At 41.4% G+C, this 15000-nt stretch overlaps 1 protein-coding gene across 2 annotated transcripts in view; it reads right to left on the reverse strand.

Moving 5' to 3' along the window:
* Window positions 1–13791, reverse strand: part of cnot10 (CCR4-NOT transcription complex, subunit 10) — an 18069-nt gene extending 4278 nt beyond the window's left edge. Inside the window, exons 1-12 of one of the 2 annotated variants that reach the window (XM_087837149.1) lie at window positions 13565–13791; window positions 12166–12257; window positions 11331–11492; window positions 10191–10341; window positions 9209–9345; window positions 8073–8141; window positions 5705–5788; window positions 5440–5557; window positions 5151–5300; window positions 2212–2414; window positions 1432–1553; window positions 909–1088 (exon numbers count right to left, since the gene is read on the reverse strand). In XM_087837149.1, coding sequence (XP_087693275.1) covers window positions 909–1088; window positions 1432–1553; window positions 2212–2414; window positions 5151–5300; window positions 5440–5557; window positions 5705–5788; window positions 8073–8141; window positions 9209–9345; window positions 10191–10341; window positions 11331–11492; window positions 12166–12257; window positions 13565–13580 — 1484 coding nt within the window. In that variant the 5' untranslated portion in view covers window positions 13581–13791. Of the gene's footprint in view, window positions 1–908; window positions 1089–1431; window positions 1554–2211; window positions 2415–5150; window positions 5301–5439; window positions 5558–5704; window positions 5789–8072; window positions 8142–9208; window positions 9349–10190; window positions 10342–11330; window positions 11493–12165; window positions 12258–13564 lie in introns of both variants that reach the window. The other variant, XM_087837148.1, reaches the window with a different exon arrangement.
* Between the last annotated feature and the right edge of the window lie 1209 nt (window positions 13792–15000).

Consider the following 15000-nt stretch of genomic DNA (forward strand, 5'->3'; position numbering starts at 1 on the left):
CATTTTACTTGTGAGCAACGGCACATTTAAATCTTACAAATATAGTTATTTGGCTTATATCGTGATATATATCGTTATCGCCTGAAATGAAGAAAACATATCGTGATATGAAAAAAATCGCCCAGCTCATGAAGCTCTCGTTCATGACGAGCTGTGTTTGCAGTTTGTGTTCATGACTCTATGATGACTGAGTGGATCCAACTTGTCGTGCAGAGGAAGGTAATGTTCCAGTAGCTGAAGGCGTCACTGTAAGGATGCTTCCTGTTGTTGCTGTTAGGCCATCTGGGTGTAACCAGGCATCCATAGTGTGCTGTTAGCCGAGGCTCTGGGTGGTTCGTCTTTGTGGCATCATTTCATTGAAGCTGCAGCCTGAGTGGATCTTGGGAGAATATGCAATTTGTTCTGTGTCCCTTGTTGCCAGACAGATATGAACCATAATGTAGTTTTAGAGCCTCAGTTTATGTAAACATCTCCCATCTCTATATATCATTTTGCACTGGGAATCTAACCTGATGATCCTTAATATCGGATACTACATGACTTTATGCATAGCAAAAAAGAAACCCAGAAAATGCATTTTAAAGATTATGTACAATATTAATAAGATCTATTCTTTGTTTTCCCATCATAGTTATATAATGCACTGAAAGTACCAATGAGTGTGTATTTCTGTGTTGACGGATATTAAGGGCTAAGTTGTAGAGTCCTCCTCAGGATGCAGCAGAAGAGCGTGCATTTTAAATTCAGCAGTAAACACAGATTATGTGACTTTGTGCAGTTTTGAACATATTTACTGGAGAGATGTTGGGAATACCGAACAAACAGGAAACTTAGTTTGGAGCCAGCGAGTTAAGAAGACATCACTGTCTTTCTGTAACAGGTAAGTGTGGTGTACAGGTGTGTCTGACCTGCAGGCGTCGCTGTTCTCGCTGCCGCTCTCAGTGCTTCCTGACTGACTCGAGTTCTTGGAGCTGTTCTCCGTCTTGAGTTCTTGCTGCTGGTGTTCAGGCAGCAGCAGCAGCGCATTCCTCAGGCAGATCGCTGCAAACTCCATGCTGGCCACTGGAATAGCTGCTGATTGGCCCTCACTACACAAAGACAAACACTGAGGTCAGTCTACCTCACATTAAACTACAGTAAGATTAAAATTGGATGTTAAAATGTACACATGGACAACCTGTGAAATATGATAATGACATGATAGTGGAAACATAATAAGCAGAATGTCAGTGATGTAGCGACTGATGTGACGTATGTTACTCCGTAATCATCGTATGTCGGCTGAGATGCTTTAAAACAAAAACAGCTTTTGCTCACCACTTCCTGTTTCATACTGTGGACCCGATCGTTTAAACTGGCAGAACTCTGTTATCGAGGAGTCATGTGTGTAATTATCGGCTCCCGTGTGGATTTATGGGTAGTTGCACTGACCTGTACATGGTGTTCTGCATGGACTGGGACGCCAGGATGATCTTGCGATGGTAGCCCTGGCCAACAACAGACTGAACGATTCCTTTTTTACAAGGCAAACCTTTGCTTTCCTGCTCTGAACCCTGGAAATTGGAAAATAAAGATGATATAATTTTAGATTTTACCCCATAAATCCATTCAAAGATGCAAAAAAACCCCAAAATATTTGACTAAAGTAGTGTGGCTGAAATATTTTGTCCACGGTAGAATACGTTAGAAAGGAAAACCATTACAGGACGGCCTTATAAAGGAGAAAATATGTGAGAACAGTTTGATCTCCATCAGAGATGAACCCAACCACGGTGTCATCAGCATACTTGATAATAACATTGATTGGGTTGGCGTGGGGGTGGGGGGTGGAGGGGGGCTTTGCTGCGGACCAGTAACTCCACTGAAACGTAAGGAAGTCTTATTAAACTGTAGCCAGCCGTACCCTTGGCTTCCTACTACATACACGTACGGCATCAATGTGAAAATCTGACGTCACTTTGTTCTCAAGATATGAACTCGTCCAACGTTTTCAAAGGATGCACCTACGGCATGAATTTCAAAGTGTTAGGTGACTTTCTTCTTGGGTTATCACATTCACAAGATTTTCAGAACACTTGACCTTTGACCTTGAAGTCAAGGGCAGAGATTTAAGCTTGTCCAAGACTTTTTGCATTGCATTCACAAACTTGGGTGCCATTAGCAGGGTGACAACAATATCCCGTTAGCATACCTACATACATACAAACATACCCCTTTGTTAGCAGAGATGCAGCACTCTGCGAGCCGCAGCCACAGCCGAGGGTTGAAGTGGTAAACCTGCACCGCCTCCATCAGACATTCGAATGCTGCCAGAGGTCTGCCGATGTGCAGCAGCTGAATACCGCAGTTATACAACAGCTCGTAGCGTTTGTTGGCTAGTAAAGCGCACATCGGGATACCTGTGAATTTTTTAGCTGAAAACAAAAGAAAAGGACTTTTTGTTACTGAGGAGCACATAACTGACACCTGTGTGTAAAAACACAAAATATACCAACATAAAACATTTAGATTGTGTCAAAGCTGAACAAGTCCAACACAAGACAAGAACAACCCTAAAATTACTTTTTAAATCCTACATCATCCTGTTCTTGAGTTGTTCTTGGGTGGGGGGCGTGAACATGGGTGTCCACGCCCCCAACCCAACTTCCTGGGCGAAGGCAATAACCCATCAGCTTTTACAGCTGAGGCGTAACAACAAAGATCAGCAGGGTGACAGACACTGGATGGTTTAAAATGAAAAGATGATAACTATATCAACCTCTCACAGGGCTCAGCGTGGAAATACAGATTCAAACTGACAGTTTGGAGTAAATTTGCTGCCACACTTATCCGAATTAAAATCTAGAAATAACGGTCCTTTAATTATTGAAATAAAATCAGATATTGTAAGATGAATTTAACCCCATTCTCAAGTTTAGATACAAGTGTAGAAATGATTCAAATGAATGAGCCTCACAAACTGCTGAAACTATTTCCAGCTCTGCCAGTAACAGTAAGGATTTCACAGAATGGGACAGACGAGATTTTTATGGAGGAATAAGAGTAGATGACTCGGATTTTATACCTACTGCAGCTAAAAACATATAGCTAAGTATACAGCACGGCGCCAGTTTAGCTCAGCGCGTTGGCACCCTCATGCCATATGGCTGAGACCGGCGGCCTGGGTTCGAGTCCCACCCGTGGCCCGTATGTCTTCCCCACTTCTCTCTCTGCCCCCACTTTCCTGTCGTTTCTTCACTGAATCGATCAAATAAAGCTGAAAAAGCCCCCAAAATATTTAAAGTTGTACTTTAACTGGAAAATTTGAAAGCGAGCAGTGAAGCACATAAATGAGAAAAAGAGGCTGCAGGGAGGTCATCGATTCAGGTTTGGAAGTTTGAGCCAATCGTTATCACGTCTTTCAGGAACGTCTCTAAATTGTTCCAGGAGGTGAAGAATCATATACAAAAGGTTTTAAAAGTGTTGTTTTTACATTCAACTTCCTTTACAGGGGAACAAACGTGTACAAAGTTGATATGTTTAGGATCATGTTAGTGAGTAGTAAAAAATCCATTACTAGGGATTGGCTGAAGACAGAGGCCCCTAAGGAAGTTTGGACTGAAGCATAATGTTTATGATGGGAATGTTGACCTTCACTGGCAGACTAGAGTTGGGCAAATGTAAGTTTCTCTGGAAAAACTGGGTGGACTTTGTCTCAGCACTGAGACCAGATGTGGTAGAGTAATCGTATCTGTTCTGTGAAACCCTCAGTTTAGTGCGACAGACTGTATACAGTTGGCTAACTAATTTTTAGGGTATAATAATTTGTTTGTTTGTCTTATTTGATTCTGCTACATGGATTATGTCAGAAGAAGAAGAAGACACAAAGAAAAGTGGTGAGAAGAAACTATCAAATGTATTTTCTGGTTGGGAAGTTAACGTGGTTATTAATGTGTGGAAATGTCCCAGTACATATTCTGGTGATGTTGTCGTTTGCAGAGGTTCACAAAAATAGAGAACGGGAAAAAAAAAAAAGTAGTAAGGAAGTCCAGTCGCTTTCTTTGCAAGCTTCAGTGACTTTCTCAGATGTTTTACCATCAAAGTCTGAACCAGTGTTTTCCATAATACCAGGTCGACGGGGTACGCTGTGCTCTTTGTTATCGGTTCTTTTCCTACCAGGTGAAAAGTGACGTTCTCAGGCTTTTAAGTATCACAGACTAAATCTGTTATTTATTTAACTGTTCACAAAAGTTAAAAACAAAAGCCAAAAGAATAAATAAATAAAAACCCAACAACAAACAAGGTTGACCAGATTCAGCTTCATCTTGTTGCTGACAGTACGTAGAAGTGAAACTTTTCCCCACCCTTCCTAAAATATAAAACCTAATCAAAATCACAGCCCCATTAATGCTGGCTTCACAGCTGTCCCACTGACTCCATGATACCAACTATGTGCACATATCTGAACGTTATGATGTATACGTGAAAGGATAGAAACAGCACTAACAGGATAGTCAGAGTAATACTAAACAAACTGCTAACACTCGGTAGCTGTTGGGGAAAGCAAATAATCCCTGCTATGGTAGCTTAGGTTGGTGTTATCACTGGTATCCAAAGCTTTGTTTATAGATGTATACTTTTTATTGTGAGTATGGACACAACTGTGGGAAACAGTAATGTGTATATCTGTAACTTGGTTACCTAAGTTAGCGCCATCAGCCCCAGCTGGTAATGGCAGATAGCTGCCCCTTCCTGAGCCTGGCTCTGCCGGAGGTCTGTCCCTGCTAAGAGGGAGCTTTTCACTTCCCACTGTCACCAAGTGCTCCCTCAGAGGAAGTCGTTTGATTGCTATGGTTTCCTCTGCCGGTTCTATGCATTATAAAGCGCCTCGAGGCACCTGTGGTTCTGAATATAAGTAAAGTGGGGCAGCATACTGGTGGAGTGGTTAGCACTGTTGGTAAGGACTTTGACTCCACCTTCTGGCTTCTTTATGAAGTTTGCATGTTCTGTCTGTGTGGTTACTCTCGCCGTACTCAGGCGTCACATGTCATGGGGTTAGGTCAACTTATTGTCCAGCCTGCCTCGTGCCCTGTTTGAGCTGTGATGAGCTCCAGGCCCTCTGGGACCCTGATAAGTGGAAGAGAACAGACACATAAACTGACTTAACTTACATTGGCCATTGCTACCATCTCCCAGCTGTGCACAGGTGTGGTCGTTCTCTTGCAGAGCCTTCTTGAAATAGAAAATGCCGAGGTTGTGTTTCCCCATTGCAAAATGAATGCAGCCCAGGTTGTTCCAGAACATACATCGAACACATTCACCTAGATGAAAACAACACGCATGCAATTAGCAAATCATGAAAGCCACTAATGACGTCAACATCTGGAAATGCAATTATCCAACAAAGCCTGAGGACGACAAAGTAAAGCAGGATTATAACACAAAGCGAGCAGCTGTTACCTGTCTTGATGGGTCCAGCATGTTCTGCAATGTTGGAGCTGTTCAGCAACTTCACTGCTTTCCGGTAGTTTCCTCTCAAATACTCAAAATTACTCTTGAGGAATAGTGAGGGTGCAGACTGATGACAGAGGACGAGAGAGCGTGGAAGCAAAGTCAATTTCCAATGAACTGCAGCGCGCAGAGAAATATTTTAAATGACATTATCAATCGCATACTGCATCCTGCATCCTCTCCCCTTTACATTAGGACTAACAAGCAGACTTACATTCCCTGCTGTGTTCATCACTGACTTGATCTCCCTTTTACAGGCCTTGGAGGATTTCATCTGGATGTACGCTCTCACTTTGTACTGCAGAAAGGACAACAGCAGTTAGAACAGGGGTCGGCAACCCCGGGCACGCGAGCCACAGCTCCCACAGAGGCAGCAGGTGGAGGAGGGGAAGGGGAGGCAGGAGGAGCAGAGACCCGAGGCGGCCGCCGGTCCGAGTGTGAACTGAACTTCAGGTAAGAAGTTATGACCTGCAGTCTGTCTGGTCAGATATAAACCAAGTTTAGGTGGAGTTTATTTTCATTGTGCTGACTTTTTACTGTCAGTTACAATAACTCGTACTGTGTACTAGCTAGCATGACGGAGTTTCTATACAGCTGGGTGGGTGCTATGAAGTTACTGATGTTGAACTTTATTTTATTCATAAGGTTAGTTAGTAGAGTTTCCAACTGTCCTGTAAAAAATGGAATCGTCTCGTATTCAGAGAAAATATTACGCGTTTTGTATTGAGCTGAAAAGGAGCTGGAGTTATTCTGTCGTTACGCTGCCCCTCCCTCTCCTGTTTCTACGTCAATCATGAAACTGATCAATGATCAGCTGATCGTCTCTCTTGTTTGTTTATCGCCCACTTTGTGCCAGAAAGAGGAAACCAGCTGATGTCGCGCTAAACAACAGCAGCACGTTTGATCAGCTGTTGTTAGAATTTATTTAATATTACTTTCTAGTATCAGCTGATGTTTGCTGGAGCCACAGCTGTAAAGCTGCTGGTCATGATGGTTTGGATATGTGGTGAGAGGGAAACATGAAGATGAAACCAGGAGATGTCCTTACTGAATCATCAGAGCTGAACAGCTGATGGAGAAACAGGTTTACCTTTTAGGTGACATGAATGAGTTGAAGTTATGAACTGTTTCTGAGAGACAAATAACACCAGGATCCTTTTCTAAGTAGCTGACAGCTGGTAACTGTGCAGGGGCGGGTCTAGCAAAGTGTTGCCAGGGGGGCAGGTAGGGCATTAACAGGGAGGGGGGCACAAAGAAATACTTTTCTTTCTTATTCTCATTTAAAATGTCTCGCTTTTAATAAATAATTATCTAGATCTTACGACCAAAGTTTTTATCTTTAAAATGTGTAAATGTATAGAAATCATACATATACCAACAAGACTGTACATCACTGTCACCACAGCGTTTTCATTCAAAGGCTTTATGGCTTTAATACCTGGGGGGCCGGTCTCTAGTCAAAATGCCCATTTTGTGTCCCAGTCCAGCCCTGGACACGACACGCAGTGAATTAATCTGAGAGGTGCATTAAAAAATAAATGGCCGAGCCAGCGGTGCACATCGCAAATCAGCTTGCATAGACACATTAGTTGTGCCGCTTCTTAATGATGGTATCTTAGCTAACAACTACCAGATTCAACTTGTAATTGGCTAAAAAAATAACTTAGTCTAGCGGTGAGAGAGACGTTGTTAGCTGGTAGTTTTTTCAAGCGATGTTAAATTTCCACATTCAGACACTTCAAAGCTTCAGCAGCTGTCGGCGCAGCATCAGCACCACGGAAACACACGGATACATCCGAAGACTCGAGACAGAATTCACAAAGTGTTTTCAGGACTTTCAGGTGTTTGGACCAAAGTTTTCTTTCTGATCAAACCAGAAGCTTTAATGAGCAGCTGGATTTGTCTCACATTAACTGACACAGAGGACATCGAAATGCAGCTGATTGAACTGAACAGCTCGACTCTGTGGGGTCAAAGTTTGCAGCTGGAATCCACAGCTGTGTGTGTTCATGCAGCTGCATGTTCACCTGCTGGACGTCACTACCTGACAGGTTTAACTGTCTTCAGAACATTGCAGAGGCCTTATTGACAGTGTTTGGCTCCACATGTCTGTGTGAGCAGATTTTCTCTCACATGAGTCCTCAGGTCTGAACGCTGGACACTCGGAGACCAGAGATCACATGACCATGTGTGTCTCTGTATTAACAAACATATTGGCCCAGTTTATTTTTCTCATCAGTGTTGTGAGGAGACCATAAACAGCATTTGTATTTTCTGTTGTACAGTTCATTTACTGTTATGGAGAAAAACTTTCTTTTTTGTTTCAAAGTAGCTGATAACTATTTGCTGACAGCTGCCAACATCTGTGAACAAATATAATCTATAAAGTTGTTTTATATAGTGAGTAACTGTTCATATAGAGCGTTATTACATTATTGCTAATGCAGTCATATGGCACACTGACCTCTGAGGAAATGTTGCACTCATCATCAGAAAGGTTGCCGACCCCTGAGTTCGAACATGCAGACGAAGGCTGAAGCAGTTAAAGAGTGAATGTAAACGTGGGTGAACTCGGCTCTCACCTGGTGAATCTTTGATTTGGCTGCTTCAATCATAGCTGCTAACTCGGCCTTCTGGTTTCCTCCATCTTTCTGAAATAAAGCACAAAACTTAGTCAGCTTCATTTCACAGACTTAAACTTGTGAAGTCGTGACCTAAGAAACAGCTTCATGACTAATGTTTAATCATTTAACGAGGTAAAGCTCAGCTATTCATCGACTCTGATGTTAGTTCTATTTGTGGTTGAAAGAGTCATTTGCAGCATTTGACAGAAACATTTTCTGTAAGAAAGTACACTGTTCTTCTTCAAACACTGACCACTGCAAACTGAAATCTCACAACTGTGACTCTTCAGTTACCTTTTAAGCTGCAGCTGCAAAGCTTCCAGTGCTGATATGTTTCTAGATGCCTTAACTTAAACAAATATGGAAGGTGGTGAGCGATAACTGTGTAGCTCAAAAAGTGACTTTTTTCACTGCACGTCCAACAATTCAGACCATTTCACATGAAAAGCTCCTGATGGACAGTCTGAGCTGTGAAGACACGTTCTTGATGCATAACACCACGGATGTTGGAGAAAGATTTGTGGCACAGCCAGAGATTTAATTTCAGATTTCAAGAAAACTGGAGTGAAATCTCAACAGACGCTGATATGAAAGTGTCAGTTTGCACAGCACAGATTATCAGGGAGTTTTCTATAAGCAGCAGCAGGCGTCTGCAGTGCTGCTCGAGGAGACCATCTTGTGCACACTAATGGGTTTGCTTTTGCTGTGCACATTCCTACGGAAGCGTAGAGCTGCCACCCAGGCAAAAGAAAAATACAAGTGTATCACGTTATAACGTGAAAAGTTTATTGTTCTAACAAGATACTTTTCCTGTTTGTACAATATACTTTTCACGTTTAAACAACATAATATCACGTTATTACAATATACATAATTATCACGTTCGTACAATATATTTATATTGTACGAACGTGATAATTATGTATATTGTACAAACGTGATAGTATATTGTACAAACAGGAAAAGTATCTTGTTAGAACAATAAACTTTTCACGTTATAACGTGATACACTTGTATTTTTCTTTTGCCTGGGTGGCAGCTCTACGCTTCCGTACATTCCTGTTTTTCCCAACACACACTGTATTTTTGTCTACCTCTCCTTTGCCGTTCTTGTTGCTTCCTTGCACAGAGAGTTTGTCCAGCACCGTCAGCAGGTGGAGGGCCTTCTCTGGCTGGAAGGTGAGCAGGTAGAGATCCACCAACAGGAAGCACACGGACTGTGCAAACTTTTCTTCTAGGAGAAATAACACAAAACATCAACAACAACAAGTACAAAAACAATAACCATTATTATTATTATTAGCAGTACAAAACTGTGCAAAAGTCCTGAGCCAAACTCCTTCGTACTTTGGTCCTGAGGGGCCAGACTTTGTTTTTAACGTGGTCTTGAGTTGGGTCTCCAGGCTTTTCAAGGTCTTTGAACGTCATCGACTCAAATAGTTCTAAAACAGCAACTAGTCATCTGCAGAAGAGTGGTTTGATTGAAGAGTTTCAATCACACGTCAAAGTACAGAACAAGTACTGGGAAGGTTACCAGTAGCCTTTATACGGCCTCTGACACTGGACTCCTCTCTTGTCCTGCTATCAGTGCAGTGTTACAGTTGTGCATAATATTAGAGATCAGTAGGGATGAAAAATGTGTTGTTGTTACAAAGTCCCTGCCAGTCACTCGCTCTGCAGCCATTTAAAGCTCCATCTTCTCGTACAGCTTATTGGTCGAATTGTGTGAGCAAAACTGTGACATCATTACTGCTGATACAACTGCAGGTAAGGTCTCAGACACATCCTACTCTGTGCTGCCTGATTATTTTTGTCATTTCATATATTCAAAGTATCGTCACCATCAGTGTGATAAACAATACAGACAGTAATAAATAAAAGTCTAAAAACGTTGCATGCTGCACTTGAACTTATCACCTTGAACATACATTAGAGGGGACTGGCTCTCCATTCAGTCAGTAAGATGTTTCAGAAAGAGCGCACAACTGAGCCGTTACAGAGAAGAAAAAGCTGACGACATCACATCCTGGAGCAACAATCCTGCCAATTAAATCCCTGGAAGTTAGCACAACGTACCAAACGGTTCCAGGAACTGGTAGAGCTTTTCTCCGATGCAGATTGCATCAGAGAACTGCCGCATGTAATAGTGGATGATAGCTTGATTGTAGTACAGGAAACTATTTTCAACATCATCCAAACCATCAACATCTTCTGCTGACGTGTGGACCTGAAACACAAAAAGTACGCGAGGCTCTGAGTTTACAGCAAACAAGGATTAAAACGATGAAAAGAACTCGGTTTAACCCTTTAAGACCTACCATAGAACCAAGTCCACCAGAGCTTATATTATATGTTTACATGCTGTGGAGCCATTTTTGGGAGCATTTCAAGTTGCTATACATCAATACAACCATTATAGCCCAAATTGTAATAATATGTCTGCATTAAGTGCATAGTAATTACATAAATTGCAAGAAAGTGCAATAAACTACAAAAAATTGAAAATCATTTTTGTTTTTTTAACATATATTTCTAGTTAGAGAAATTTAAGAGGCTTATCCCTCAAAACTGTAAATACAAAAAAGTTGCACAAAATAGTTTCCCACCACAGGAAATTTATTTTGAGTGTCTTCATAGTTTTATTTTTGAAATACACCAATTTTTATACACTGCAGGAAAAACAAAAATAAATATTATAATGCAAATTTGCAAAAAAGCAGCATATGCATCAAAATAAACTATTTCCAGCAGTGCAATATGAGTCCTAAGCATCCCAGAAACCACACAGAAAGTCATAAAGTCAAAGATAACTTTTAAAAACACCAGTATAGGCTCATGAGGCCCTGATGGTAAAAAACTACATTTCTGCAAAATGACGTCACTTCCGGTTTCGGGCAGGTCATGGCGGACATGCGATAGTTCGCGCTGATGGACGTAGGAAGTGTTATGAACAGCTGATCGGATCGGCAAAGTGTGTTTCTGGAATATTATGTTTTCGTTGCTGCAAGTGCTTTTATGCAGTTTTTGCAAAGCTATATGTGGAAGGAAACTGTGACCGAGGACAAGCTGATGGCATAAGATGTAAGTACAACTCCTCCGGTTTCATATGCAAAAAAATTATTGCGCTAGCTTACGTGGTTGTAGAGCTACTGGGATTTAAAAACAGTTACGCAAAACAGAGCGTGCTGCTCTGACCGGCTTTAAAGGGTTAATTACCTGGTTCTTCATTGACATCAGGGTCTGCTTCAGCAGCCCGGTGGTCGTCTGACCGCTTTTGTAAAACTCAACAACAGCTTTATTCATTGCAATCTTGTAGTCCTCTTTGTTGAGCTCTTGCAGGGCTTCAAGGTGTCGGAGTGCCTCGTCACATCTCCCAGCCTAGAAGAAAAAACAACGTTTCACAATGTTTGGATTTCTTCTCACAATTAGTGAAACTGATGACAAATAACAAGAAAAAGAGCAGCTGGTCAAACCTGAGTATACAGCGTAAACTGATGAGCAGGAGTTTACGAGTGCTTTCATTTTATTCAGGATTTCTACAGCCCTGTAAAAACTTGGCTAAGACTGGAATTGCCTCATGAATGTGGACGGTGTCACATTTTAGGGGCTCAGACCGTTTCTGTTGTGGAACGAGCAGTTTGCTCATTTGGACTCTGGTTAGTGTAACTCACTCATCATAGATGATGCATCTAAAATACCTAGAAGACCCCTCCACATGCTGTGCAACAGTTAACATAATAGCACCCTCGGTACTGGGGGGCAAAACGGGGCAGATCCTGTTGCATCGGCTGTAACATGAGTCCCAGCGTGTGTGGTATCCACAGAAAGCTCTAGATCTCAGCTAAAAGCTCATATGAACCATTTCTACAAACACAGCAAAACAACATAAAAGTGACAGCTGCTTTGCTCCAAGTACTCTGCACTGAATGTGTTCATATTCACATCTCTCTCACTTCTCTGAAGAAGAAATTAGAACCACTTGCAGTATTTTTATATACACATTCATTGTCAGAAGACACTGTGGGTTAAGTTGAAATGTTTGATTATTTACCGTAAATGCTTCATATGCGCTGGCTGCCATCTCCTTCTCCTGGTCGGTCATCCCCGGGGACGGTGAGCCGTCATGCTTTGCCTCATTTTGCTCTGATTTAAAAATAAATAATAATATTAAGTATAAGCTGAAACACCAATTTGTGTATACCCGTAAATAGTAGATATTTTATTTGTTGGTTACATGATAAACATTTGTGAGGATTTTTTTACAAACTGTTTTGCAGCAAAAGTTAAAATTAAGCAAAATGGACTCACACGGATGATGTGAAGAAAATATTTGCTGAACTTCCATTAAGGGGGTGTACCAAATAAAGTGCCACTAAGTATAATACGCATTACAATGTACAAACAAGCCAACTTAAATAAATAGCACCTCTTTGATTGTATGATTTATCCATATAAAACCAACCTGAGCATTCACCAAACAAGGCCAGGTGCAGCTCCTGTCACAGGTGAGCCCCTACACCTCGCCCCCACCTGTTTTTTGTTGTTATTGTACTTGCATTATAACCAATCCAGTCCTTTTTCTCCACTTAAAATATGTTTACAGAACTATTGTAATATTTGTTGCAATTTCCGCTTGGCCAGATTTACTAAAGACAGTTTTAATCTTAACGAGATTTTATTTAATATAAAAAGTCCCTGCTAAAAACTGATTGTGGCTTCCACCTTGTTACAGGAATGTTGTTTATAACTGACTTGATATCATTCGTAACATGTTTCACATACTACAGACCAACAAGTTATTTATAACAGTTTAAATCAGTTTTTTGCAGACATAATGTTTTGGCACAACACCGGTATCGGACACGATCCCACCCACGGTCTGAGTAACGCTCATCACTCAGACCAAGTCCTTTACAACCTGTTCTCTTCTTTTGTATATATTCCTGCTGTCTTACTATTTATATTTTATACCTACACAGTTGCGTGGACAACGTCGTACGTGTACGTCGATAATAAAGGGCAACTCCGTTCTAATCTGGTGCTGCATTAGCTGCTAGCTGTTAGCGGCTAATTGTTTTTGAAAGGGCTCGGGGGCTCACGGTTTTACTACCGAGGTTTTACTATTGGGTGGATTAAATGTACCATAAAGCTCACGTTGTAAACGAGCGAGGACTAAAATTCTGTTGATTCATCTTAGTTTAGCCCAAACGAAGGCAGAGAGGGAAAAGCGCCTGCTGCAGCACACAAACCGTCTAAGTTAACCGAGAGAAGTCATTTGGACCCCGAGGATCCAGAACACACCAATAAATAAAGACTGAAAGACCAAAACATGAGTAAATCCCAGTGAAATACATGGGCGGCTTTTCATAAGAGACAAATGGGTCTGCTTAATGGGTTAAAGCTAGCTCTTGTCAACCACAGCAAGCTACTTGGGTAATTTTCACACTCACCTGTATTTTCTGCCATTTCTGAGGGTTTCTTAAGAGAAAATTAAAAGTAGACCAGGCCGGGTTACTGCGATAAACTGAAACAACACCAGTATAACGAATAAATGTGCAAACTTTTCAAACACAGAGGTTAGCCTAGCATCTATCCAATTATCACGGCACTGTTTCTTCTTTGCTGTTTGGCGATAGCTTCAAACATCGCATGATAAGGCAGTACCGCCCCCTGTCGATATCCGCGTGTCAGGAAAATCTTCTTCCTTCCTTTGTTGGCGGTTGGCAAACAGCAAAACGGTGAAATACCGCCACCCTCTGGTGTGGAGTGTGAACTGAAGCGTTAAAAAACACTCAAATCGTCCCAAACAAATGAGTCTGCCTTAAAAACCAAAATATAGCCTGATAAAGTTCACCATACCACCAAGTCCAGTCCATACACCAAGTCCAGTTTCATACCACCAAGTTATTGATCAATTGTCTTCTTTCAGCATAAACAAGATGCTATTCAAACCAGTGAGTCGAGATAGAATCGTCTCCTCCCTCCTCTTTCTTCCTGTGCTTCTCATTTCTCCTGTTTTCCTTTGGATTTTGTAAAACCATCACCCCTTCCTCTCTTCCTCCCATTGCTGTCAGGAAAACTGAGGTTCCTGAACTCCAAAGATTCACTCACCGGGCCTAGTTTTTAGTCTTTTACTTCTTCTTTTGCTGATGTCAGTTTCCCTTCTTGTCCATTCTGTCCTGGTTTCATCTATGTGTTTGTCTCATGTCTGAAGCCTTTTCTCTGTGTTCATTTACCTTTGTGTTAGGCTTGAATCTTCATCTCGGTGTTACAGTTTTTCTCAGTTGCTTTGGTGCATTTCTCACAACAGAATTAAACTTTGCACAATAGTTAGTTCAACCTCCACAACATGTAGTCGTTTTGGCACAACCTTGTGGCGGTTTCATGTTCATTTCGTCCAATGGCAAATGCCTTTGGACATGAAGCAGTTGAGTAAGTACAAATATCTAAAGAATGGTCACTTTTGACTTGCTATTCATCACTATCTCCTTGCTTTTATCATGAATGTCACAATTATTTATACTTGTACCGGCTGAATAGTCATTGTCCTTACAACTAATAGTCTTCATTTCATTGCTTATGTCAGTGCACTCAAAATTGTTGAACATCTTGTCAAACAATTTGTACACCCATTTTGAAAACCCTATTTTTAAGGAGTTTCCATGAAAATCTCCATAAATTACTTTTCTCAGGTGAACCTTGGTGAACCAATCGGACAATGTATGTAGTGGTTTGGGATAATGTTAGCTTCCATCACTCTGCTGTAGTCAGGCAGTGGTTTGCAGCACACGACAGGATGCTTATGGAGTTTCTTCCTCCTTACACTCCATTCCTAAATCCAATTGAGGAGTTTTTCTCTTCCTGGAGGTGGAAGGTATATGACAGG

The sequence above is a fragment of the Neolamprologus brichardi genome, unplaced genomic scaffold (assembly GCF_056152115.1).
Source record: "Neolamprologus brichardi isolate AB-2024 unplaced genomic scaffold, ASM5615211v1 NODE_ptg000008l+_length_2720982_cov_1, whole genome shotgun sequence".
Lineage (NCBI taxonomy): Eukaryota > Metazoa > Chordata > Actinopteri > Cichliformes > Cichlidae > Neolamprologus > Neolamprologus brichardi.